Below are 26,604 nucleotides of genomic sequence, written 5' to 3' on the forward strand. Positions count from 1 at the left end.
CACAATCCTCAGGATTTTTCTCTCCGTACTATTAAAGTTCTTCTTTCTCAGTTATTACAGTCTCTTTCTGGCTGAGACCCTCTTTCATTCTTGAAGGACCCTTTTAAAAAACCAAATGCAAGAGCAAAGCTGCTTACTATTCATGTTCACTAAGAGAGTTGCTCCTAGTAACCCTTTTCTTTCAAAAACAAAAAAAAAATCAATGTATAACAAATTGATTTCAGCAAGAGCACGTTAATGGGGTAAGAAGTAGTGGTTAATAGGGTAAGAAGTAGAGCTGCTGTTGATAAAACATGTTCTGTTTGCATGCCCTTGCACTGGGTTATGGCGAAGCATAGATGAGGTTTTGAATGGAGCTTTGATGAGAGCTTGGACCCCATGGTTGGTAAGATAATGAGAATGGAGGAATATTTTATAGGCAGTTACAGAAGAAATCACCTACTGTGTCCAGGTCTGGAGCCCCCAGTACAAGAAAGACAGGGAGCTGTTGGAGAGGATCCAGAGGAGCCACAGAGATGATCAGGGGGCTGCAGCACCTCCACTACAAAGACAGGCTGAGGGAGCTGGGCTTGTTCAGCCTGGAGAAAAGAAGGCTGTGGGGTGACCTCATTGCAGCCTGCAGTACCTAAAGGGAGCCTACAGACAGGAGGGGAGTCAGCTCTTGGAAAGGGGAGATAACAGCAGGACAAGGGGAAATGTTTTGAAGTTGAGGGAGGGCAGATTGAGGTTGGATGTCAGGGGGAATTTCTGTGCTAGTAGAGCAATGAGGTGCTGGAACAGCTGCCCAGAGAGGCTGTGGATGCCCCGTCCATCCCTGGAGGTGTTCAATGCCAGGTTGGATGGGGCCCTGGGCAGCCTGGGCTGGTATTAAATATGGAGGTTGGAGGCCCTGCATGTGGCAGGGGTGTTAGAGATTCATGGTCCTTGAGGTCCCTTCCAACCCCATGATTCTGTGATACTTATTTATCCTGTTTATGAATACCCTGAAGTCAGGGTATTCATAAGCTCTACTTCTTACCCTATTAACACGCTCTTGCTGAAATCAATATGCTTACAGGGGACTTTACATCAAGCACTGTACTGCAAAAGGTCTACAACTGCTTTCTTCTGGGAAAACTTGGAGCACATCAGGATGGAGAATTTTGAACAGATGAACAAATGTCAGATAGTTACCTATTTTACTGCACAAAGGATGGTTTTATTTTATTTTATGGATAATGTTTCCCAAGTAGGCACTTATGGTTTAATGCAAAACAAAGGATGAAGAAGGGATGACAGAATGGCTCCTCAAGATGGTACGTATGGGGTTCAAGGGATCTGTTGCAGACTCAGCACTGAGGTACATGCAGCAGGGGCAGACGCCAAATGTAGGCTCCAGGTATTGGAAAACAGAGGTGTACAGTGACTAGTCAGTCACAGGTCTGACCCTTCAGTGCAGACCTCTGTTTGGTAACACTATTTAGTCATCTCTCTCCATTTGTAACTACTTATTTCAGCAGTGAAGTCAGGAGTGAATCAATTTTTACATTGAATGAGACAGCTAATGCTTATCTGGTTTGACTTACAGTGGGTGAGAGAGAGATGAGGAATCAGAAAATTGACATAACTAGATTGTCAATATGAGGGACAGTCAGCTCTCAATTGTGCCATTGCTTTATGAAGAAGGGGAACTACACTGCATGCAGAAGGATGAGGTAAGTATGAATATTTGAACCAGTCTGGCTGTAGCTGAAATGAATTTAGCAAAGGCTTTTTTCCAGCTAAAATCCTGACAAGGTTTTGGTTACACTTGTCAAGGCACAAGTTTCTTTTTGCAGTACCACATTAACATAGGGGCTCAGTGGTGATATGAGGAGTGGGAGAAGAGATTTCTGTGTGACGAAAACAAGGATGTGAGTGGGTGTGTGCCAGCCTGGTGGTGGTATGACTGCAGTTAATGTGGTCATGCCAAGCTGGTGAGCTGGTAAGAACCATCCAAGCAGTGGCTGAAGCCCACACTTGTGGTCTATGCTATTGCCGATTCAGGTGTGCCTATATAAGGTACAAACATGCCTTGGATTGCACAGCAGATCAGTCATTGTCTGGGTCAGATGCCTACCTTTTCTCTTGTTTCTGCTCTCATCTTGATTTGTTCTTCTAAGAATTCTGAAAATGCCTCCAAGTTGTGCTCCCCAGCATAGGGCACCTCCTAGAAAGAGTTTGAAGATTAGGAAAGTCTTTAACTCTGTACACAAAGTGCTGGAAATAGCAGCATAATTAGCTGAAGGATGTCCATGTTTTAGATTGCCCGCGCTCTAGACTTTTGCTCTTAGTTTAAAAAGTGAAGGTAGAATTGCAGCAGTTAAACGTTTGCAAGATATCTGGGGAGCAGAGTATTTTGCAGGTCCAGCTGTGATATTCTAAGCTGTCTGAACATTTTTATGGAAATTCAAAATCCAGAAACGTTGTTAAAATCCACATTCCCCAGCTTGAATATTCAATAAGAGCAGCAGGAAGGGGAGCAGTTACATTATTTTTCTTACACTTCACTTTCAGTTGGGGGCTCATGAGAGATTTTCTTAATAAGTTTAGTGAGATGCACTTTCAATTTAGGTCTTTACAATTCTCTGAATGAGTCTGAGCATCATACTCTCTTTTAAAGACGTTGGGTTTGGTGTTTTTTTTCCCAAATACTATCACTTCCAAGCGCCCTCTGGAAGTCTGAAAGGATCTTGCACAAATCCTTCAGTGAAAATTTGTAGAAGCCCATGCGTGCCACTTCAGGAATTGTCTGCTGTCAACCAGAGTCTATTTAGACTTAGGCAAACGCCTTTTCTCACCTGAGGTAATCTAGCTTCTCACAGAGACCAACAATGCTGTATTACTTTATACCAGATGCTGTTATGCCTGATTTGAGTTCAAGGGACTATAAACAGAAGACCTCCATTCCCTGGTGAATTCACTAGATGTATACATGGGTTTAATATTCCCCATGCAGTAAGGTATTCTCTTGTAATAAAAGATGTTGCAACCTTGAAGGCATCTTTTCTTTGCAAAATTAACTTTCTTGAGTAATATTATTTGATTCCTCCAGAGGCAATTAATATTCTCAGATGAGTCCTGCTCCACTCTAATGGCTGAAATAGAAATTTCTCAGACCAAAGACCTGTAAAACCAGAGAAGCAGTTGATCCTTGCTCTGGTTACTGAGGATATGTGTCAACATTTCTCATTAGAGCAATCAGTGCGTAAGTGTATGTCAATGTTATTTTTCTTACTTAATCCATAGAAATAAATCAAATAACCTTAAAATCTGCCTGAAAAAATGCATGTTTTTCTCTCACATTTGGACTTGATGACGCAATGGATGAGTTGTTCATCTCACAGATGATGCCTGGTCACTCTTTCCTCCACACAGTCATTCCACTCTCTTGTTCCTCCAGCTCTGACTATAGCTGTTCTTGGAATAGAGCTACATGCCGGATTTAATTGTTCTTTGGGGGAGGAGGAAACTTTTCTGTCTCACTGAGAGTTGATTTTTGCTTTTGACATCAGAAGGTTTTTTTTTGTCTTATCAATAGCCATCTAGCAGTGCATCCTTATGCTGAAATCAATGGTTATTAAACAGTGAGAATGAAAAAATAACATAGGAACACAGAGCTGGTGGTTTGGAAAACTGGATCCGTGCTTAAGTGTCCAGCTACAGATGGAGGTGTCTGAGCTCATGTAGCCCCACTTAACTCCACACTAAGTGACTTCAGGTTTAAAAATAAATTAATTATTAAAAAAATGAAATAAACCACCAAGTTTGCATCCATTGTGAGCAAGAGGGTCACTCATCTTTAGCTTCAGAAAAAGCTGACTTCTTAGATTGCATAGATGGAGTGTGACTGGAAAGCAGACAGTTCATGCCCTGCAGACCAAGCAGATGCTCCTGTCTGTAGGAGGGGAGTGTGATCTCATCAGGCCAGAGTGCATGGAAGAGTCTGTGTAAGAATGTGTTCTTTAAGTAGAGAACATGATAACCCAATCTAGAAAACAGCTATGAGTCATGTTATATTAGCCACATTTCCATTGGCTTATCATGAGCTGGCTCAAACTCCTTTATTTATATTTGAGTGCTTTCTAGAGTCTTAGGATAGCTATTCCATCTTTAGAATGCTACCTGCTTCCACACTAGCTTTCAATTCATCCTTAGTCTTTAAACAACATGGAGGATCAACAGGGGCCGTTAGAAGACTCGTGTTTGTTTCCAGCACTATGTTTGTGTGAAATCAGGGCTGTACCAGGTGGTGATGCTGGCCTGTAGATATGTCTTGTTCCTCTTCCTTCTGCACATTCCTCTTTGTCTCCAAGACTTTTCTGTTAGCTTTTCATTGGCAGAATAAGAAGCAGGGACTGTGAAGGTGGGGTAGTGCCTATACAGTATGTCATGCTCTGTGTATTGGCAAGTTGGGGTATAACTGCACCCTTTCTTTGGTTAACTTCTAAAAAGGTGTAAATGTACTTGGAAGAATTCCTGGTATAACTGCTGGTTGGGTAGAAAATGGCTGAGGCTGTTGCAGTGACTGTGTATTAATGGCTTGAGTGTGTCTCCGGTTATTTATGATGGTCTGTGGCCAGCTGTCCTTTCACTGCACTAAGAAGGAAGGCTGGGACGTGGGTCAGCCACTGCAGGAAGCTGCAGGACACCTGCATTGCCCATCAAGTACAGGCTAACATCTCCAGTACCAAGGGACCTGGCATAAAAACATGGTGCACAAGCAAGAAACAAACTTAGTATTTTAAGTCTGAAACAATCCCTTAATGGCTACTGAAAGATATTACTGATTTTTTTACAATCTGGCATTTATTATGAGAATTTCATGGATTTCTGCTCTCCTGTTTAAAGACAAAGCACAATGTGAGTGTGCAGGACTATAGTTCAATTCATTAGAAGATGGGCATGCACATCTGAGAGCAAAATATCTCCCTAAAAGATTAAATGAGAACATGAGCAAATGTCTTCAAATTTAATTTAAGTTTGGGACTAAAAAGAAAAATGAAAAGCTTAGTAATGTCTTAATTATAGCGGTATCTCAGAATTTAATTTATTTTGGCTTCAGATGTATTTTATTTTTAATGAGATTGTATATGTAGATGGAGGAATATAACTACTTGTCTAATATTTTTCTTTCTTTCAGCTGTAGCATTTTCTGATTATTCTGTAACATGGCATTAGGTAGCATATTCTGAAGATCATTAGTCTTGACAACAAATATTTCTTCCCTACTGAGACTGAATGAAATAAAATTACTGGCAGAACTGCACAGGAGTAAGTCTTGAGAGCTGAATGTTGTGAAAATTTAGAGGATGTGACAAGTGATAGCAGTATTTTACAGCCTAGTCATAGCTGCTTCAGAGTTGTTCTGTGACTGTCTGCCTCTTGCCGTGGTTTGAAGAAAGGCCTGTAGTGACGAGGAGTCTGGCTCTCATGATGAGGAGTTTGCTCTGAGGTGAGGCTGTTGATAGAACCCAGATGGGAGGCTGCTAAACAGCAGAGAATAAGGCAGCAGTGAGGTCCCAGATGGCGAATAGAGCAAAGGCTCTTGCTACAGCTTCACGTTTCAGAGACAGTGGAAGAGTTTCCCCTTTAATTCAGATTCTTGTTCATAATGAGCTCAGTGTTGAGTAGATAAAGAGCAAAGCCTTGCTTAAAGGATGTGCTTCCATCTGACATGCACACACAGTCCCCCATCAGCATGCAGCTGTGCCATCCCCTCAAGTTTCTCACCTGGATATCGGGTCCAGCAGGGAAGAGTCTGAAGAAGGGATAGCGATCCATCACAACTGACAGGACATCGTTTGCTGTGACATCTATCTTTGCAATGATTACGTCCTTGTGGCTTTGATATTTCTCTCCTAGCTCATCCCAGATTGGCAGAAGTTTTCTGCAATCATAGGACCAAGGGGCATCTGCAAATGTAAAAGCATGCAGTCTGCTGTAAGAGCATGTCCTGGTTTGCTGAGTGGAATCTGCTAATTCTGTGAAAGTTAATGGGGTTTTATGATTTCTCTTGTGGTCCCTTTCTACTTGAAACCATCCATTTTCCATAAGTCTTCATGTAGTGATAACCAACCTAAGGTTATTACTATCACTATCTCTAAGGCAGCAGCACTGCTTCTTAGATCCTTATTACTGTAACACACAGCACTTGCCAGCACTTTGCTGGAGAAGCATGGCAGATAACCAGTGCAACCCAAGAAACACATTGTTCCCATGATGAGGTACTTGCCAGAGGCACAAAATGCTTTACACATATTAAAATGTCTCCAGACATATTAAAATTAAATGTGTCCATAAACTATGCTATAGTTGTACTGAAAAGGAGGAGATTGAGGTATGGTGGTGCTTTGTCTCCAAGCAGTGCACATTTAACAGGTTAACAAAAAGGCATACTGCTGAGAATGCTCTTAAATAGCCACAGATTTTCCATCAAGAGAAGAGTGGTCATGATCAGATTAGATGGAATTAAAAGGATTGCATGATTGTGCTACCGTTAAGAATTTGCTAGTATTATGCTGAATGTTGTATTTATACTAATGCTGTATGTTTGCTCTACTGAACAAATTAAGGCAGTGTAATCTCTGCTGGCTGGTATAGGGTAGGGCAGCAGTTTCCTGCAGAGAAAGGTTGACAAGGAATGCCACTTTACGTGCAGACAGAGAAGGGAAAGGAGTTAGATTTGCTAAACTACAGCTCTTTGGGATGCAATACTACAGCATTGCATCCAGACAACCTTACTTAACTCCCTTCTCTCCTTGGAAGACAGCCAGACTCATACTGTACAGAATATTATAATGTTCCATTGTACAGCATGAGATCCTAGTGTCCCTTTCCTTCCAGGCAGAGATTTGAAATTGCTTTGACAAAACCTTATTGAAGGGACTGAATGTTTCTCATTGCCACTCTAAGTCACCAAAGGTAGTGCAGCATTTTCATAGGACAAAATTTTTTAAGTGCTTTCATCAGACATCACAGATTTGCTCAGCATGACTTCTGTAAAGTGCAAAGACCAGTTTGGTATGTAAGAATGAGCTTTCTTTTTTCATTTCCAATGGATCACATTAAAGTAGTCTGAATACAATGACACTTACAAAACATGACAAACACACTCATGGTCCTATTGAAGACAATCCTGTTGAAATTCTTCCCAACGAGCACTTTGACAGGCCTCTTGTCCCAGTCTTTGGCAATTTCTTCACTAGAGAGATGTAACTAAGCAGAAACAAACACTGCTGTGAAAGTGCAGGGAGCATTGAGGAACTATACTCCAGATCAAGTTATTGTGAGACAAGTGGGATCACCCTCTGCTTGCTGTCCTCTTCCACCTAATGCTATTTTTTTGCTATCTCTAAATCCTCTCTTGCCTTCTCATGCTACTCTCTGCTCTGCCCTCAGCAGGGAACTGGTATCTCACACCCCTGTATAGTTGGCAGGCAGAATTATGTGTCCCTCTCTTGAATACAGACAGTCTGCAAATCACTTTTGGGAACATATCTGTATTGTACTATGTTATCCTGGATGCTTGCTGCCCACCGTTCATTGGCTAGAATGCTGAAAAGCTTACCCCTTATTGACATTAAAACTAAGTGATCATAATGGTCCTTTTCAACCTAGTCCATTTTATGATTCTATGATTCTATTGAGGGCTCTGAAAATTAAGTAAAACACATAAAACTGTGAGTATTGCCTATATTTTTCTTCTGCTGCTGATCACAGCCTCCACGTGACTCCTACAATTTCCAGCATATAGCCTGGCAATTTCTTTTCTTTTAGACCAATTAGAAGAATGTCACACTCTCCTCTTAGGAGCTGTTCCATAGCATGCGTTTGCCACAAAAGCAGCTCTTTGTGGAGGAGATTTCTGCAGCTCTTCTGTCCCTCTACCTGCCTCAAGATTGAAAATAGGATCTACTGCTCAAATTTTTGAAGTCAATTTACTCTGACTTTACTCACTTCATCACTCCTTGTGATGAAAATGAAAATAAATAACCCTGAAGAGCACTAAAGAAGGAAAATGTTTTCATGTATTTTCCATGTGAGTATGGAGGATGATGCTTCATTATGACAAAAAATACTGTGTTTACCACTGGGAGTGATTCATCCTGTCAAAATTCACTCTGCTAGACTCTGCTAAATTCTGTTTTACTGTGAAATTGACAATTTTCTATTTGCTGAACTTCAAATTCCTTTGCAATCATTAGTGAAATTTCATTTCTCCCAACCAAGAGAACAGATTTCTCCACGATTACTGGAAAGATGGAAGCACAGGGAGTCTTAAAGCACTAAAACATCAGCTTGCATCAACTGAAAAATTGCATCCTAAATAATTTGCCCATTTTTCAGGTAGGAGAACAGGAGAGCTTTGTAATCCCCCTCTGTTTTAAATACGGAGGAATGTTCTTTCAGTAATTATCAGTGAATGCACTAGGGCAAGAGTAAGTTAATCAGTTGATAATCAGAAAAGCACACTGTTCTAATACTAACTTTGCAAATCTGTTTTAGTTGGTGTAGCAGAGGGGCATCTCATTAGTGATGGACGTACCTTTGCTTTTCCATCCAGGTAGCTCTGGCAAAAATGTCTTATGTTCTCCGTAGTCACCTCATCTGCAGGCATTTTGTACTTTGCTTGGCTTGTCAGATTTAGGATTCTAACAGCAGGAACATCAACATCCCTGATGCGAAAATACTCAAAAATGCGTCCATTTCTTGTTTCATTAGTATTCACCACCACAAACATTATCTGATAATAAAGAGAGCCAAACATCTGGTTGAGTCTTACAGCTTTCTTTTAGCCATTTTAGAGAAGTGCAGCTTGGCAGTGGGTTCGGACCTAACCTTAAATGAAAGCAATTTTGTAGAACCCTTTTTTGGTCTCAGCCCAAAAGCCAGCAGCTCTGTGAACATTTTCGTACCTTGATCCAAGTTAAGAAATGGCAAAACAGCCAAAATGAATGGAAATTTCCCTTCTGCCTTTTGACACTGGTTTGCTACCACTTATTTTAGAAACACTTCTAAATTACCCCTTAAAGTTCTTAATAGGTCTTCACAGGACAGAATTGCTGGAACACATGTCATGCATATGTCTTTTTGAATACTCATGTGCGCTCTTCTATTACAAGGCAATTTATACTTCTTCAATCTTTAGCACAGTTAAAGCAGAAGTAGCACCAGGCTGGCTGGCAATAGAAACTGAAATACCTCTGTGTAAGACTGCTCTTATCTGTAAATATACATATGCAAACACTTGTGCACTGCAGACAAAGCCATGCAGATGCCTTGCAGTGTTTCTCAGGCTTTGGAGCTGGAACCAGCTCTTGCTGCAGGCAATGCCCTGAGATCTTTCAGCCATTTCTGGGTGCAGGCAGAAATTGCCAGAAGCTTGCTAAAGCCAGCTTTGGTTGGAAATTGCTCCGAGAAAGTTGTATATGTAAAATCAGAAGCCAGTTGAGTGGGAGCAGCTGGAATTAGTGTTGGTTTCTGTGATCTTTCTGTTTTGAAGAATCGTTTTGAAGTGACATTTATTCTTTGAATTTCTCAGATAATTCTATTAAGGGCCCAAGCTGAAAAATAGTTGCTGAAATGGTTTCTAAAGGGCTTAGTAGACCTAAAGACAGAGTGGCATCAGTGTACTTTTGCAAACACCAATGGTGTTTTTCCACTGATCTTTTAGCATTTGTGTTTGTGTTGTAGGATTCAATATTACAAACCTTCCCCCTAAATTCTGCAGCAGCAGACTTGTAGTTTTCATAAGTTGTGCTGAATGTCTTTGAGTTCGTTGGGATGAACAGCAGGATGTGGTTTTCAACAGGGACATCAAAAATCTTCACAGATGTCTGGAAAACAACACTCAACATCTGTTCCATTCCTCTTAAGTAGAGCAGGGAATCAGAGGCTCAGAGTATCAGTGTCATTCAGTTCTGATATTGCAAATTTTACTTCTCGAGGCTCTATTCCCAATAATTTCCATAACCCTGAGATTGCTTTCATTGTTTTAGAGAAGATAAAGTGAGAAGAATCAGTAGCTCCTGAATATTTTCTATATTTCAGTAAGAACCTCATTGGTATTCATGGATTTTACAGTCAGAAGGGAGCCTCTGTCCTCCTGTGTAACACATGCTGAAGAATTAGTGCTAAAGATGTGCTGAAAGTAAAAGGCAGTGTTACCTAAGGAGGCCGAGGTGCAGCATCTAGAGCCAACTGGGACACTTCCCTCACTTCTGCATGCCATCAGCAGCCTACATCTCCTCCTTTGCACAGAACTTTCTCATTCCACACCATGATCAGAGTTAATGGAGTACCCTCCCATGCAAGCACTTCCACGCCTTGTCTCCTCTTCCTCCTCTAGCAATGGCTGTTCCAGTGTTTCTAATTTCTCTTGGCCCAGAGGCCAGGGTTGATGCATGGGAATGGAAGGGCTGGAGACAGGGTGGAAACTGACCTTCCAACCTCCAACCCTCTGAGCTGCCTCAGAAGCCTGAGGTTTGTGCCTTCTCTGCAGGTCGGTGGTGTCTGCATGTTCAGGTGGGCTCACTGCTTGGCCAGCCCTTCCCTGTCCCCTCAGGAAACATCACCTTGCTAAGAGGGATGCACCCTCTGGTCTGGATTTGACCAAGAGCTGCCTGTTGGATTTTACTGGGGTTCCTAGATATGATTAGGGCTAGCCTAGTCAAACAACATTCTCAAACACTAAGAAGCTGATCAGCTCCTTCTTTTCTGTATGCATTCCTCTGCAGATGGTATTTGCCAGCAGAGCTCACAGTGACAGCAGTTGTTAGGAAGAAAGGCAACTGTTCCCTCATCCCTGAATTCTTAACACATAGACTTTATATCTGGTGGGTAGGGTTTCCTCCCTTCCCACTTCCTTCCCATTTTTTCACAGTATTATAAGAGGTGCCACGAATGATAGCCTGCAGTAAGTGGGAAATAGCACATGAAATATGTTAGCCAAATACTCTCTTCTGTTCCAGGTAATAACTTGTCAAGACATGCAAGCAGTTTCATAACATGTTGCCTGTATCAATCTGATAGCCTAAAACCTAAGAAACGTAGGGAGATTTCTCAGAGGTTGATGTGAAATGTTACTGGCTGTCCTTCTCCCGTGGCTTTTGTTAACACAGTGAAAAAATACACATACCTCAAGATTATATTCAGTGACCAAATCCAAGGTAAAGGTTTTGATTATCCTTGTGAGGTCCAGTTTGTTCTGTCTGCCATCTTCAAGCACTTCATTATGCGCAGGTTTTCCCTTAGATAAATAGTGAGATTTGAGGTTGTTGGTTTTATCAACTATAGGAACAAAAGCACTGTCTTTAAGCTAAAATGTTGCCCTTACTGTTTTCTGATCCTCAGTGAGTGAAATTCCATTGCTTGTAAAATGAATGCCATGGATTACAGAAGATTATAGCTAGAATCCAGGATAGAGGTGACAGTTTTAATTTGCTCGTTAATAAACTAGCAGATCTCTTCTACCCCCGTTTTTGGTCTGGCTACTTTGAGGCCTAAAGCTTGATGCTGTTACTGTATATTTGATCTTGTTGGCCACTTCTGATGTGGGCTGGAAGAAAAGATACCTGCTTGAAGGAAAAGGGAAGAGTCAGCAGAACTCTCTGAACATTACCATGTTCAGTTCATGGTGTGCATGGGTGATAGGTGAATTAGAACACCTAATAAAATGACTTCAAGTATAAACCAGGATCCTGAAGTGTGAGCAGACAGATGGAAAACATCCAGAGGTTGTTGTCTGCCTCTTCCTTATCTTTCTTGTCTGCAAATGCAATATTTTTTGTGATAAACTACTTGAATTTCAGGTAGGGATATAACCTGAAAAAATGCCACACTGCCTTTTTCCATGTCCTGAAGCTGCCACAGCAGCCTGTTGCACCTTACCTTGCTAGGCTTACACTCCTACCTTCTTAAACACAACCAGAGTGTTAGTTTGGATGCCATAATGGGCACAGATGTCCTCGCTGCTTGTCATCCCAAAAGGCATCTCTGGCACATCTTTTGCAGTCTCACGGAAAACTTCCACGCTGTCTTTGTGAAGTTCCTAATCCCAGAAAGAGTATTCATTAAGAGCTGTGTCCAGGATCCTGACAGGATGTGTAGGAGTGAGAGCTGCAAGTGATGTGGGCCCTGAAAGGCTTGTGAGGTATAGGTGAGTGCAAAAATGAGCTTGCCACAATTACATTCACAGGGAAATCTTTAGAATAGAGGAAATCATAGGAGTGCTGTGACAGCACTGCTGTGTTCACTGTTCTGGCTAGTGTTGTCTGGGCTGGGCAATATGGTTTCTGAACAGCTCCCCATCTCCTTCCTGCACTCATCTCATCTCTGCCCTGCACTCCCCTGGTATTGCCACACTCTGCCAAGACTTCTCCAGACGGGGAAGGATCGAGCTAGCAGCTGCTCCCCTGCTCCAGCTCTGCTGCACAGCTGCACAAAGAGCTGCATGGACAAGAAGGGAGGGCTGCCTGCTTGCAGGAGGACCTGATGGATGTGTCTGGGGCTTTGACTGAGTGCTCCTCAAAGCAGGCATCTTGACTCCTACATCTGTCAAACAGTCACCGTTCTGTCCACCCTCGAACTAGTAGTCAATAAGTACGATGAAAGGCAGCAGCTCTTTCGGGTATGATTTAATCAGACAATTATTTCACGCTGGATTAATAGCAATTTATATGCTGAGATCTCCCAACACATTTTGGCACTCACATCTGTGAGCAATCTGTGAGTAACAGAAGGCCAAATGCAGCTCTTTATTTACTTGGACACCACTGCATTAGTTTCTACCCCCAGCATTTCTGACATGGCCTCACTCATGATAGTGCTCATCTACTGTTTTTTCAGGTAAATTGTGGAGTCCAGTCAGACACATCTGCAGGCACTATCTGCTATCAGCCTTTTGCAGGAGACTCTCCAGCATCACTGCCATACCAAAAGCATCTCAGTCTGATCCAGCACTGGAAAACTGCCCTTCTCCATACATGGCTGTGAGCAGATTGCTGCAAAGCAAATTCTGGGCTTTGTGAGCATTTTCACAGTTTCTCCTATTATGCCATTTGTGTTCACCACCTCTGTTACTCTGGGCAATTTGGTAATGAATCCTACTTTCCTCAGCCATAAAACATGGTCTGTCTGCTGTAGCCAGCACATTTGGGACCTTATCAGTACAGGTATGAGTCCAGACATCGTGCCTTGAACTAGGCAGAAAGTTACCAGAATAAAAGTCTCTTTAGAGCATTGAATGTTTCAGATAGTGAAGGTTTCAAGGACACAATGAAAAAGCAGAATTAAAAAACCTACCCCTTTTGTACTGACCTCTGAGTGCTTTGACAGCTCATATTTACATTACACTATTTGGCTATTGCTCTGCATCGTTCAGTCCCAAATCCTGAGGACCTTATTCTACTTTGGAAAGCAGTAGGATTTTACCTGAGAAAGGACTGCATGAGTTGGATCATACACAGTGCAATAATTTGACTTCCTATTCCCTGCAGATTTCCTAGCTGGCAGAAGTTAAATAAACTGCTAATGAGTTACCGATGGAGCTCTTTTCTACTCCTCAAATGGAAAGACAAGTAAAAGGCATTCCGGCACATTTGATGGTATTTATCACCTTTTCTAGGGATTTGAGCATGAAAGGAGCTTTCCTTCTCCTTGCCAAATATTCACATCTGTGCTTTACACCATCTTTGAATAGAAATGCTGTGATTAGTTGTTGTGGTTTTGACTGGCACAGAGTTTAATTTTCTTTGTAGAGGCTCACACTGTTGTGTTTTGGGTTTTTGATGATGGTGGTGATAGTACCCCACTGCTTTCGTTTTTGCAAAGCAGTGCTTCCGCAATGTTGAGCACTTTATGCTTCTTGTGCTGCCCTGCCCTGCCAGGGAGGAGGCTGGAGGGTACAAAAAGTCTTTCAGGAAGTTCTGGGCTTTATGGATGTGTGAGATTTGGTGGCAGTGGAAAACAACATAACCCTAACAGATCAGAAGGGAAACCAGCCTTCTGAGCTCTCCAGTGAATTACCTTAAAAAAGCCAATCACTGCCAAATCGTCAGCATTTATGATGGCTTCGACCTGATCGGTGGAGTTGATTAAAACTGTGCTGGGTCCTGTTCGTCTTTTGAGCCATGTGATAAAAGCTGAAGCCTGTCTGACTCCTGTGGCAGGAAAAAAAAAGAATTAAAGTGAGCTTCAAAATGAATGAGGCATTTCTGAGCAATCAAGACAGAAGCAGTGGAAGATGGGAAGGATGCTGAACTTAGACTCCTTAGGACTGAGGTCGATGCTGATTCAAACCCAACTTCAGGGTCCCATCACCACTGTAATTACTGCCAGCTCTAGAAGATCAGCAGTGATGAGCAGTGTTTTGTGGGGCCTCTGCACACAACTGCATCCAGTTAATTGCTTGAGTGTAGAGATGAGACAAATCAGACAACTAGAAAACCTGTTCTGCAGAGTTTCATGTGCCCACAAGTGAATCAAAATCATAATAAGCTATAAAGAGCTATCGACCTGAGGTTTAATCCAAAATGTCTTCAAACCAATTGCAGATTTTATTGGATTGGCTATTCAATTGAGTTAGGTGTCAAAATTGTTCCTTTGCTGCTGCAGAAAGGATCTAATAGGTACAGAGACATGATGAAACTCCCCAGTGGTACTGCAGCTTCACTTTGTCTTAGATATGAGGAACAAAGCTGAAAAATGTCAAAGTTGTCCTTAAATTTGGCAGCATTCCATCTTTGGGGTTCTAAATTAACATTGCTGTGTTCATAAGTTCATACTCAGTCCATTTATTTGGTAAATTCTTCTCAGGTTTTCAGGAGTTTTAGAAATCCTAAATCTCTTTTAAAATAGTTTGTAGTTATTGTGTTTTCTAAGGAAATGGAGCCATAAATTGAGGCTCTCAGCCATAAAATAACCCCTTCATCTATGGGAGCCTGGCATCCTTTTTGGATTGGAACAAAAGTCCAGCAAAGGGTTAATGAAAACTGTACGTGACAATGTCTGCATGTGTTATGCTGCAAAGTGCCAGAATCGAGATGTGCTGTACAAGTGGATAATCAAAGATGCAAGTCCTAGAGCTGGGTATTTTAACAATACGGCAAGGTCAAAATTGAGTCATACCATTTTACTGCCATCAAGTCATTTTGCAGCAGGCTGCACTGCAACTAGTTTAAAATATGGGGTTTTTGTTGGTGGTGGTGATGGGGTTTTTTTGTTGTCATTGGATTTTTTTAAGGCCAAGCCGGCAGACATCGGCTGTTAAGGTGTGCAGGCTGCAGAGCAAAGCACAGAGCACTGCCTAGTGGCCACACAGGGCTTGGCTTCTATCCACACGCAGAGCTGGGCTCTTGCAGCTTTCTGTCAGCTAAATAACCTCTCAGCAGGCTTTTCATATGCAGAGTATTCCTGCCGCTGTTCTACACGGCCTGTGCAGTTGTTTCTTCTAGGCAAATTCTGGCCTTGGAGATGTAAATAACGATTTCTGCAATGCCTAGGATTTGCTTGAGGATTCCCAGTGTTTATAGTTATACTGGCTAGGTAAGCTTTCACTAGCAATTGTACAAGCAAATCAACAAAGCGTGATTTAAGTCATTATTAGCAGTGTATGTCTCAGAACAGTCAGCACTGCATTATGCAGATTGCAGGGGAGAAGCAGTTTGCTAACTCCTTGTGTCCTGCTGGGAGGTGTCTCTTAAACAGCAGCTCTGGGCTGAAGGATGGCTGTGTGCATCTCGTGTTGCCGTGCTCTGTGTTCTCTGGCTCTCTCAAGCACGCTTGACAAGTTAGTTTACCAGTTTAAAAAATGTTTCCAAGTCAGCCCTAGAAACTCAAGTCGGAGCTTTCACTCTCATGTATCAGCACCTCTAATACAAGTTGTCTATGGCAAACTGTGATTTCAGTGGCATTTGTGCAGGAGCTGTTTGCACAAGTGTAGATTATGGGAACGTGGATATGAAATTCAATAGCTGATGTACAAGGAGAAGCAAGTTACTAAAAATACTCCAGGTCAGCTTTCAGCAGAGCAGCCACAGGGGCTCAGGAGTTGAAGAAATCTGAGCACTCCGTTGTGTACAGGCTCAGAAACAAACTTCACAATCATTTTTTAAACTTGTGACTTAAGTGTATTTTCTCAGAGCACAAATGGAGGCTTAGGCAAGTCATGACGTTGCTAACTCTATAGAACTAGCCATTTTTAGGAAGAAAAACTAAAGGGATACGGGAAGGGGAAGGGGAAGGGGAAGGGGAAGGGGAGGAGAGGAGAGGAGAGGAGAGGAGAGGAGAGGAGAGGAGAGGAGAGGAGAGGAGAGGAGAGGAGAGGAGAGGAGAGGAGAGGAGAGGAGAGGAGAGGAGAGGAGAGGAGAGGAGAGGAGAGGAGAGGAGAGGAGAGGAGAGGAGAAGGAATTACTTGTCTGCACTTTTGTTGCAAGAAAAACTCTAAGAAGGCCTGGATTTCCAAGGATTGCTCATTCGTACTATTGCAATATTGTTGTTTTTGCTGAATAACTATCCCCAAAAGATTTGAAATTATTCCATAATTTCTTTTCTGAGCCATGTATGAGCTCCCTCTCATGGCTGCACTGTCAAATTCTTTTCTTCAGCTTTGTTCAGAATTTGCTGTTAAATGCATCCTGCTGCAGGGACAGTACCTGTGTAAGTTGCAGTGAGCCAGCAGAAGTGCAAACAAGCGGGTTTGGGATCCAATTCTTGTTTGGTGTAACTTTTATTTATGGGGATTTTTTTTGTTTGTTTGTAGTGTGTGGGCGTGTGTCATTTTGGGTGTGTTTCTATGTCCTCAGAATTATGCCAGCTGTGAGCTTGGCTGTGTGAACTCAGTAGAGAGAAGCATATTCAGTTATAAACATAGAAGACCAATTAAAATCAAAATTCTTGTATAGATACAGAGTTAATTGCACATTTAACACCATGGGCACAAAGAGTTTGCATAGACTGTATCTGAGCATCCATACTTTTATCCTTGGCAGCAAAATAGGTCAGCACATCCTGTCATTAACAGTGCAGAAGATAATTTACCTTTGCAGTCTATAGGGGCCTCCCTGATGCCATCCACAAAAAATTTCACGGTAGGAAACTCTTGAATATTAAATTCTTTTCTCAAATCAAATTGATCTGTGACATCTATTTTGCCAAACTGGATTCTTGGAGCTTCTTTCTTAAGCAGTCGCGCAGCCTCAGCAAATTCTTTCGACACATTCTGAGATGCTTGAGATAAAGAAACATCTGGAAAGGGTCAGTCAAAAGAGAATGGGTTACACAGGCTCCAGTGTGAAGTTTTACAGCAGAAATTATTATGTCAAATAGTAGCTGGAGGGGTTGGATAAAGGCCATTTATGACTCAAGTAAGTGAGAAATTATCTTTAGTTCTTCTTTCTTTGTGTTGATTCTGATTGTTCAAGGCTACATGAGTACTTGGACAAGTCAGAGTGAATAATCAGCAGGACTGCAATAGTCTTCTGTTGGCAAGAAATGACTTAGAGTAAAAAAGCAAGTTCGACAGAATATCCTGATTCTAAAGATTTTAAAGGGAGTTCAAGGATAGAGTTTGCACTCACATCGAAACTCTTTGTAAGATGCTAGTTGTGAAAGCACTTCATTGGGATAAACTTGTGTAATTCAGAAACTTTCTTCAAATAAGATATGGAAGGAGAGAATATGCTCTTACAGACTGATAGTGGTTCTAAAACAACAGGTGTCTGTGTGTGCCATGTGCCAACCCTCGGCTAGCTCCAATGGCAGTTGTAGTTCATCAACTAATTTCATTGCCACTTTACAGAGATTTTCTGAGATTTAATTGTAACTTCAGTTTCCTTTCTTGTACTTATAAAGATGCTCTTGCTAACATTTCCCCCATAAATTTGCAGCATGCCATCTCCCAGCATAAAAAACACCACAGTACTATCTGTCTTGGCTGAGTTCAACCCACTCTAGAAGAAACTGCAGAAGAACTAATGGAAGTTCTGCTCTGTCAATGGGAGACATGGCATATCTACCATATAAAAACACTGCTGTTTCTCGAGAGCATGTTTGTTGAGCCTTTATGAAATATCATTACTTAAAATGATTAGAGATGCATGGAGTCTTTATTAAAACACAGCATGTTTGCTGTGCTGTTGAGTGCTGATATGTAATGACTGCATATGGACAGGGTGAGCCCAGATCCATTAGGCAGAGATGTTGGACTTTCTAAGATGTGTTGCTCTGGACTTGGAATAACAAGTAGAAGTCACATGGTGGTGGTTAGGGATCCAGTACCTTCTGGCTAATTCCAAGGCAGTGGTTTACACCAGAAACAATTTCACTGAGAGGGTGATGAGGCACTGGAACAGGCTGCCCAAGGAGGCTGTGGATGCCCCATCCCTGCAGGCATTCAAGGCCAGGCTGGATGTGGCTCTGGGCAGCCTGGTCTGCTGGTTGGTGACCTGCACGCAGCAGGGGTTGGAACTGGATGAGCATTGTGCTCCTTTGCAACCCAGGCCATTCTATGATTTTATGATTCAATTTCAATATAGCAACTTTTTTTTTTCCCTAATAAAATAAGGTTGCACAGATCTTTTACCACAGTTGGGAATCTGGAAGATCAGAAGCTTGTTGCATGTGAAGTGGAACTCTCTTAAAAAGGGGCAAAATAAATTGTTGGTATATTCCAGACAGAGAAGCTGAAGATGCCTGGAGGCTTCCCAGGTATGCAGGTATCAATAAGCAATATGGGCATTACATATATATGTAGATTGTCTGGGGGACTTTAGGATCCATTTTTCTGTGAAATATTTCAACTTCAAAGATGTATTTTGTTTAAAGAATGATCCCTTATCACCTAATGACCTGAACCCTCTCACACAGCCATGGCTATTCTGTGAAGTGTGCCTGCAGGACACTTATTCGCAGGGGAGAGTCCATAACACCATTTCTGCAGCAAGTTTACCCAGACAGCAAGTGCTGAAGAACAGCATCTCTTTTTTTTCTGATGACTACAGTTTCCTTTATTTTAAGAACTTCTATAACAAAACCTTCCTCTAAAAAGGTCAGAAGGAACAGATGTTATATATACCCTCATTCCCCAGAGGAAAGGTGCTGCGTGGGGGAGGTTTGTCATATTTTCCACTTTTATAACTCAAGCCACTAGCACTTTTGTTCGGTGCAAGAAGTGAGGAACCTGCTTCCCAGAAGTATTGCTGCATAAGGATTAAGAACTGGACCTCATCACAGTGCACAGAGTCCTAGAGAGAATGCCAGAGTATGTTTTACCCAAAGCCTTGCCAAATAGATATGTTAAAAGTGGGAAGAGCACCAGAAATTTTGTATTTTGAACACATGGATGACCTGAATAAGCAACTACTTTGCTTCATGGTACCATATAGCCAGCTACTATATACTGCAATGTGGGCAGAGATACTTTTTGCTGATATGTGCACCTCTCTCATGTCCCTAAAGCTTCCTTTAAGTGACAATACATGGAAGTATGATGAGTTCCTCTTTCCTTTACCTAATTGCTAATGGCCTCCAGTTTCATTGGGCAGTCTATACTGATTGCTGCAGACACTGTGAATATGCCTGTTGTCATGCTAAAAACTGATTTCTTAGCTGTTAGTTCCTGACATGGTTAGAAAGTCACTTCAGGACTCCTACTTTTCCTCTTTCCTGTGTAGTCTGCTTTTACAGTTTTCACTAATGATATATAATTTTCTGTGTAGAAGAATGGTCTCCTGTTTAACATACTAGACTGGAAGCGAGAAAAGCAAGGTATTGATCTTGCTGCAAATGCACGTTTTCTTATGTGACCTTGAAAGTGTTCCCATTCTATTCTACTGTGCAAAATACAGCCCATTATCTCCTGTGTTGACTTCTGTACTTTGAATCTGAGCTAATTTAATGTTTGCAGTTTGCAGTTCAGTTGAGGTCTTCTGCTGTGCAAACACTGAAGATTATTCAAGAGTTTGGACCCTTCTACAGAATGTTCAGTTAATGTTCAGTTAACAGGGCATCTAGATAAGGGATTGATGCTAATCAATAGGACTGTCCAGGAACTAGAATATCACCTAGTGATTCCAGTGATGCTTGTAGCTGCCTGGACATGGCACTTTCATTGAGCTCACTTTTAAAAGCATATTTTACAAATAAATCAATAAATCAATAAATCTATTTCAGCTAGTGTACTCTTAAGGACTGAGACAGATTTCCAGCAAAGCCTACATGAGCAAGGCACCCACATCCCACACTCCCTCATGCTGCATTAGGTTCCTGTATGGAGCTTAGTTATCAGATATACATGTTTGGGGGTGTTTTTGAACTGTTCCCATTCTCTATGTAGTGAGCAGATTTCTGCATAGCTGGAAGCAGCTCCTAGCACACGAGTGAATGTGCTTTGGATTTTGGCTTTACGAGTGAGCTGACACACTGATTTAAAATTAGTCATGCTCCCTTCACTGCATGGAAGTCTCCTTTCTCACATATGCACAGTCAGCAGTTTCCCATTTGTTTCAGAAACGTCACCTTCTGCTTTAATGCCTTGGGAAGGAGGTGAATGTCTTTGTCACGCTATCTTGCCTATTAAATGTCATCAGCCCAGCACTGATTGCCAGTCACAGGCTGCAGGAATCCTATGGCTGATCTGGTGGCTCACTGAATGCACAGATCTGCTAGAAAAGGTAAATGTTTCTTTTATTTTTTTTTTTAATGGGTGGAAATGTGCTTGGAGAGCAAAGCAGCAGTGCAGTGCACAAACCCACCACTTGTGTGTTTGTCCATAGGTTATAAAAAGACAATGAAAATGTTACCACCCAGATAAATAAGATAGGAAAACTAGTGACAACTGCTGCACAGAGGGACCCTGACAGGCTTTAGAAATAGGCCCACGTGGACTTCATGAAGCTCAGGCTAAGTGCAGGGTCCTGCGCTGGGTCAAGGCAATCCTCGGTGTTGTCAACGTCTGGAAGAAAAATTGACTGAGAGCAACTCTGCAGAGAACTTGGAGAAGAAAAATGGGATTCAAACCAGTAATGTGCTTTTGCAGCCCAGAAAGCCAATTGTAGCCAGGATTGCACCAAAAGTGTGACAGCAGATGGAGGTATGCGACTGCCCCGTTCTGCTCCACTCCTGTGAGATCCCACCTGAAGTCCTGCATCCAGCACTGGGGTCCCCAGCATCAGAAAGACATGGAGCTGTTAGAGCAGGACAGCCATGAAAATCATCAGAGAGCTCGAATGCCTCTCACATGGAGAAACACTGGGAGATTTTAGCCTGGAGAAGTCTGTGGGGACTAAGTTAATACATGACTGAAAGTGGTCACGGTTGGCAGCTGTTTGCAGTAGTACTTGGAGTGTTTGTGTTTATAAGTGGACACATTTCATCCTCCCTGTGGTGCTTAATTGTCACTGAAGTGCTTGGGTTTTTTTGTTGATTATCTTGTTTTTGAGGATAAAACTTGAAAGCAACAATATCCTGCGATGCACTTCGCCACAGGGGTTTGTATTCAGTTAACACAAAGTGTAAATAACAAAACTCTCCCATGCAAGCAACACTCATGTAAGATCTACCATCTCTTGGTGGCAGGAGCACTATGTTCTCTATGCTAGCATGCATCTGAGTGACACTTAGATCAGTTTAACACTAATGGCAATGCTGCAGACTGCAGCAGAATGAGGACCATTCATGTGGACTTTGGAACTGAGTGCCCCTAGCACAATCAGGACATATAATTCAGATAAGAGAATGGGCACAATGCCACGTGCTGCTTGTGCTGTTTTCAGACATGGTTCACTGTTTTTTTCACCAAAAAAAAAAAAAGCAAACTGAAACTGGCCTCTCTGTTCTGCTGCCCTCCCCCACTTCTTTTGTGCTGCCTCTTCAGCTATTTTCTCATTGCAGAAAGCAGATAAGGATGAAGGCAGAAGAATGTTGGATTTCTCGATCATTACTTTGTTTCCATAACGGGAATTTGCCCAGTGCACTTTGCTCGGCTCATTAGGGTACTGCACTGCACGGCAGACAATCAGCAGATGTTTTTATATTAAATCTTGCCTGAAGGAAGACACTGACTGTGACACAGTGAGGGTGGAACTGCAGGAGACACCAGGAGGGCCTGGGAGTCACTGGGCAGAAGATGTCAAAGCAGGCCTTTCTTCACTGAATATTCTGCCACTGGTAAGTAGATACTGTTATACTGCAGGGAAAGGGTTGAGATTTTCTCAATACAAACAAATGTAAGACAGATCCTAGAGCATTAAATCCAAATTTGCAGCTTACACTTTTCTCCTTCTTGGTCATGTCCATTTTCTGGGGTATATGGGATTCCTTTGCATTCTCTCACTGCATTGCCATGATTGAGAAAGGGTCGAGAAGAATCTCAGGTCTTGCATTCGTTCTGGATTTCTATTCCTATGTGGGAATATTGCTCTGTCTCTCATTACCTCAATTCCCAGAGTAGTTTCATGTTCACACTGTTTACTTAGCCTATTTTAAGGAATAGGGCACAAAAAATTATTTATGGTCTCTCTGTGTTTGTCTGATCTTTATCCTTTTCCTTCCAAGGCAAAGCAAATTCTAGTAAATGAACCAGATGTGAACCAGAATAGGCTCATGTTTCCCACATCCTGGGCCAGTGCTGCAGGGCAGGATGCATTTTCACTGTCTCAAAGGCTAGTTAGTACCATCGTCTCCAAAGGGACCTGCTGGGACTGAGGCTGAAGACTTCCAGGTAATGTGTCTTGGCTGAGGAACTCAGTCTGAATGATTTTACAAGTCTCTGTAGATGTCATTCTGATTTGTAGGAAGAAAGGCAGTCTATAGTAAGCCCTTCAGATAGATGCAGTGACCTTGAATCCAAACCAGAATGCAGTGAGGCTCACTGGTGAAGATGTGGTAGGGGAGCACTGCTTCCTTTCTGACTTTATCCAAAGGTGCAGAGTGCAAGGACATGGTGTGTTCGTCTTCTGGTTCTGAAGAAATTTGAGTGGTGGAGTATCAGATGGAGGGACAAGACTTCTCTGAAGTAGGAGCAGGAGATCCTGGTTTAGGTCTCCTACATGCTGTGAGTGCCTAAGTCTCTGAGCTACTATTCTGAACAATTCTTTATCCATCTCTCATTTTTCGTGGAACTTTACACATCTTCTTCCCATTTGGTATTAGGTTGAAATCCTGAAATATGTTGCAGAACATTGGTGATGATCAGCTCTGCCAGCAGCAAGGAGGCTTGGCTACAAACTCCTCCCAGTCCGGATGTTCAGTGCTTTGAATCAGCTCTTAAAAAAGGCTGAGAATAGTGCTTGAATAGGGTTTTTCTGATACAGTATTTTTTCACCCAAGTATCACATCTTCAGAGGGAACCAAAGCAATTCACAACTGCAGGGTGAATTTGACAAGTAGCTGTAAATCCTCAACAAACAACAAAAACACATACACATTCTTCCTAAATTTCAACATTTCAAACGTCTTGTAATTTTTAAAATAAATTTCTAAAGTGATTGCTCTCAAAGTTTAAGAAATATATTAGGTTTTGTAACAGTTTGACGATTAATGAAATGTTCAGTATGACCCAAAGTTATTTTTAGTTTCATTAATTCATCACATCTGCTTCTGTAATGTTAGGATATTGCTTTAACTTCAACTCAGGATAGATCTGGGATTTGCATCTTGTGCTTAATGCCTACTGCCTTCAGAGCAGAGCGAGCCTGCAAAGTGTGTAATTTAAAGCTGAGCTCAGTGAGTGCAGCACAACTGATAGCAGGGTGAAGCAATGTCAGGCTCAGGGAACAGAGACAAAGCTTTTGTTGTTTTACACGGATTGAAAAGTCCATTGTCTAAGTTAGACACTCCCGTAGAAAGCTTATCAGGAAAAAGTTCCTATCTTAAGTAGTATCTTCCCCTGCTTGTTTGGTTGAACTGTCTCTACTTGGTGATTTACAGCATTTTTATTTACACTGCAGTCTCTTATAGGACTCCTTTATCTCTGCTGTAACTCCTCTCTGCACCACATAGTGCATGGTGTTTAATATGAAATGCGCTGTGTCTCCACGCATTATTTCCATCCTGCTGCAGTCTGAATGATCATTTCTGGTCCAGCAGAGCACTAAGCACAAGGTATGCAGGCATGGAATCGTAAGCACATTTGTTAAAATTCAACATGAATGTCAGTGATGAAGTAGAGGAGTGGGATGAGCACTGCTCCATGGGACTGGGCTTGCTGATAGGTTGTATGAAGCGAGCTAGTAAAACACATTGGAAAGATCAATGCTATCCATAGGGCTTCTGCAGCTTCACAATGAGTGATTTTTGCATAGCCCTTTTTAAGTCCTACACTTCATTGTGGCCACTGGCAATGAAAGTGAGAAGGACCTTTTGAACATGAAATGGCATCCTCAGGTTTTCAGGCATGAACTGCAACATGCAGCCTCTTGAAGGAGTTTTGCTCTGGCAGTAATAATTTGTGCTACCAGCAAGCTGTTCAAAAAACCTCCCCATGTGGAGGGGGAAGTTATGCAGTCTGAGCTTTTAGGTGGGTGCACTCACAAGACTGTTCTTTGGCTTTTGCTTTTGTTATTTACTTCTTGTAATGCCAGGCCTCTGAACTCACAAAATGAGTTGCTCCCCATGAGGAATGAGCAGGAACATAATAGAAAAACCACAAGCCTGCCTCCACCTAATCTAGTGCACCTAATCTAGTGATTTCAGGGAGAGTCTTGCAAACCCATATCATGCAGTTACAGGCACTAAAATAATGTACTGAGCCATTCCCTGAAGCCCAAACGCTTACAGAGGACAGATGCCATCTGGCATAAATCTCGTACATGAAAATGTAAGAGAGAGGAAAGCCCTCTCTGATTTTTGAACACAGTTTCACTCATCATCGCTGTGAAACACACTTGCAAGATTAGGCAGTGGAAGCAGAGAATGCAAAGTTGGAGCTGCACACATGTAAACCTATCTTAGTATCAGTTTTATGGAGTGAGCCAGTGCTCAAATACTCCAAAAAGGAATCAGTGATTGTAGTTATTGTCAGAAATAGAGACATGGTGGACATAGAAGAAGGGCTGTCGGAGGACAAAGCAACAGTAGAACAGGCATACCTTCGTGCTCCAGCATCAGCCGTGCTCTGCAGAGCTGCAGGATAAGACACAGACAAAAGCTGATACTCACAGAACTCCACCAGCAAGTACTTCGTTTCCTTCAATGCTCTGTCAAAGTTGCTCTTTTTCAGCAAGAGTACGCTGTTCTCCTTTCTTATTTTAGGGAGTTTGGCTTTCCTTAGCTTTCTTTCATTTGGGCTTATGCTCTCTACATCCAGGAAACCTGAGAGAAATAACAATGGCAGAAAGAACTGATGCGTCTTCATCTTGCCCTGCCTTTATTGGGTGACCAAAAAGAAAGGAGAAAAGGAGCACTAAGCAGCAGTATTTGCTGCTCAGATGGCTGCTGTTTTATCAGCCGAACTTAGAAGCTGATAAGGTTGTTAAATTTACCACCAGTGGAGCCAAATGCACCTTTCCACTGGAAGGTTAACGTAATTACTTCCCCATCTCTAACAGTGTTTGGAAAAACAATTTCTGTGGTGATAATAGGTAGACAGTTGCTGTAAGTAATAAGAACCCTGGAGAGAAGGTGGAGAGCACAGGAGGGGAAACATGCCTCCGAAGCATAAGTCAATTTGACAACACGCTATTGTGGCCGTAACCCAGCACAGAGCTACAGAGAGAACAGTGAGGTAACTAGAATCATAGGATCATAGAATCATAGAACTTTAGAATGGCTTTGCTTGGAAGGGACCTCAAAGACCATCAATCCCCTGCCATGGGCAGGGATGCCAAGGTATTGATCAAGTGCTAAATCAGATTGCCCAGAGCCCCATCCAACCTGACCTTGAACAACTCCAGGAATGGAGCATCCGCAGCCCCCCTGGGCAAGCACTAGGAAAACTAGATGATAGCTGTTCCTCTGGTTAATACCTGTTTGTCTGCTGTGCTTGCAAAGCTACATCCTGCAGATTGATTCAGGGTAAGCTCTCTGATGAAGTACCATGTTGTAGCTCAAGAAAGATACCTACTTTGTAGGTTAAACCAGAGCATATTGCTGTTGATTCCCAGCTATAGAACAATTTCGTGCAATGTGAACAGCTTGTGACCCAAATTTGTTAGCTAGTGTCTGTACAGTAACTGAAGGCTCCAAATGTTTCCTTTCAACTGTTGGATAGCTTTCAAGTGTGAACTCTGAAGCCAAAATATTTGCCAGTCTCTAACGGTAGTAGGAACGCTTACAATCCTTAAACCATGTTGAAAGTTGTAGCCTAAAGAGAACACCCAAAGGTGCAATGTCTCTAGAGGTCTGATCAGAAAGCAAGGACAGAGATGACTTGAGGATGGATCTGTCCAGTTCAGAAGAACCAAGCTAACAGTGAAAGAAATGTTTCTCTTGAAGAGATAAAAGTGTAGCTTCACTCTTTCATGCTCTTAAGCTAAAGGATGAAAAATTTACTATTAGGAGGGTACTTCTCAAAAGTGGTTGGTGATCTTGACTGTGGTTGATGTGCTAGTCTCCACTTCTTGGAGTTGACAGATTGCTTCAGTTTAG

The 26,604-nt window shown here is 42.1% G+C and overlaps 2 protein-coding genes across 5 annotated transcripts in view; one reads left to right on the top strand and one right to left on the bottom strand.

The window, feature by feature from the left end:
• On the bottom strand, positions 1-22,959 carry PDILT (protein disulfide isomerase like, testis expressed). Its single transcript, XM_048962200.1, has 11 exons — positions 22,890-22,959; positions 17,059-17,247; positions 14,047-14,180; positions 11,933-12,070; positions 11,159-11,269; positions 9,732-9,857; positions 8,567-8,764; positions 7,116-7,236; positions 5,752-5,933; positions 2,099-2,188; positions 1-100 (listed from the first exon to the last, which is right to left on the bottom strand). Exons 1-11 carry the CDS (start codon positions 22,957-22,959, stop codon positions 32-34), a joined length of 1,428 nt encoding a protein of 475 aa, XP_048818157.1. The 3' UTR covers positions 1-31.
• LOC125700973 (acyl-coenzyme A synthetase ACSM3, mitochondrial-like) overlaps positions 20,579-26,604 on the top strand; it is a 20,802-nt gene continuing 14,776 nt past the window's right edge. The window contains exons 1-3 of one of the 4 annotated variants that reach the window (XM_048962356.1): positions 20,579-20,690; positions 21,910-22,185; positions 22,573-22,738. The gene's annotated coding sequence lies outside the window, so the exon portion shown is untranslated. Of the gene's footprint in view, positions 20,691-21,862; positions 22,186-22,572; positions 22,739-23,989; positions 24,121-26,604 lie in introns of those variants that run through there. The other 3 variants (XM_048962357.1, XM_048962358.1, XM_048962359.1) reach the window with 3 other exon arrangements.

This window comes from Lagopus muta, chromosome 15, assembly GCF_023343835.1.
Source record: "Lagopus muta isolate bLagMut1 chromosome 15, bLagMut1 primary, whole genome shotgun sequence".
Taxonomy (NCBI): Eukaryota; Metazoa; Chordata; class Aves; order Galliformes; family Phasianidae; genus Lagopus; species Lagopus muta.

Coding starts and splice junctions, on each gene's coding strand:
- PDILT (XM_048962200.1), bottom strand. CDS start 22,959: ATGTCCTTGCACTCTGCACCTTTGGATAAAGTCAGAAAGGAAGCAGTG. Junction 14,181..17,058: donor GGCCCCTATAGACTGCAAAG/GTAAATTATCTT, acceptor TTCCTGCCACAG/GAGTCAGACAGGCTTCAGCT. Junction 7,237..8,566: donor ACCTGGATGGAAAAGCAAAG/GTACGTCCATCA, acceptor GTTTCTGCTTAG/TTACATCTCTCTAGTGAAGA.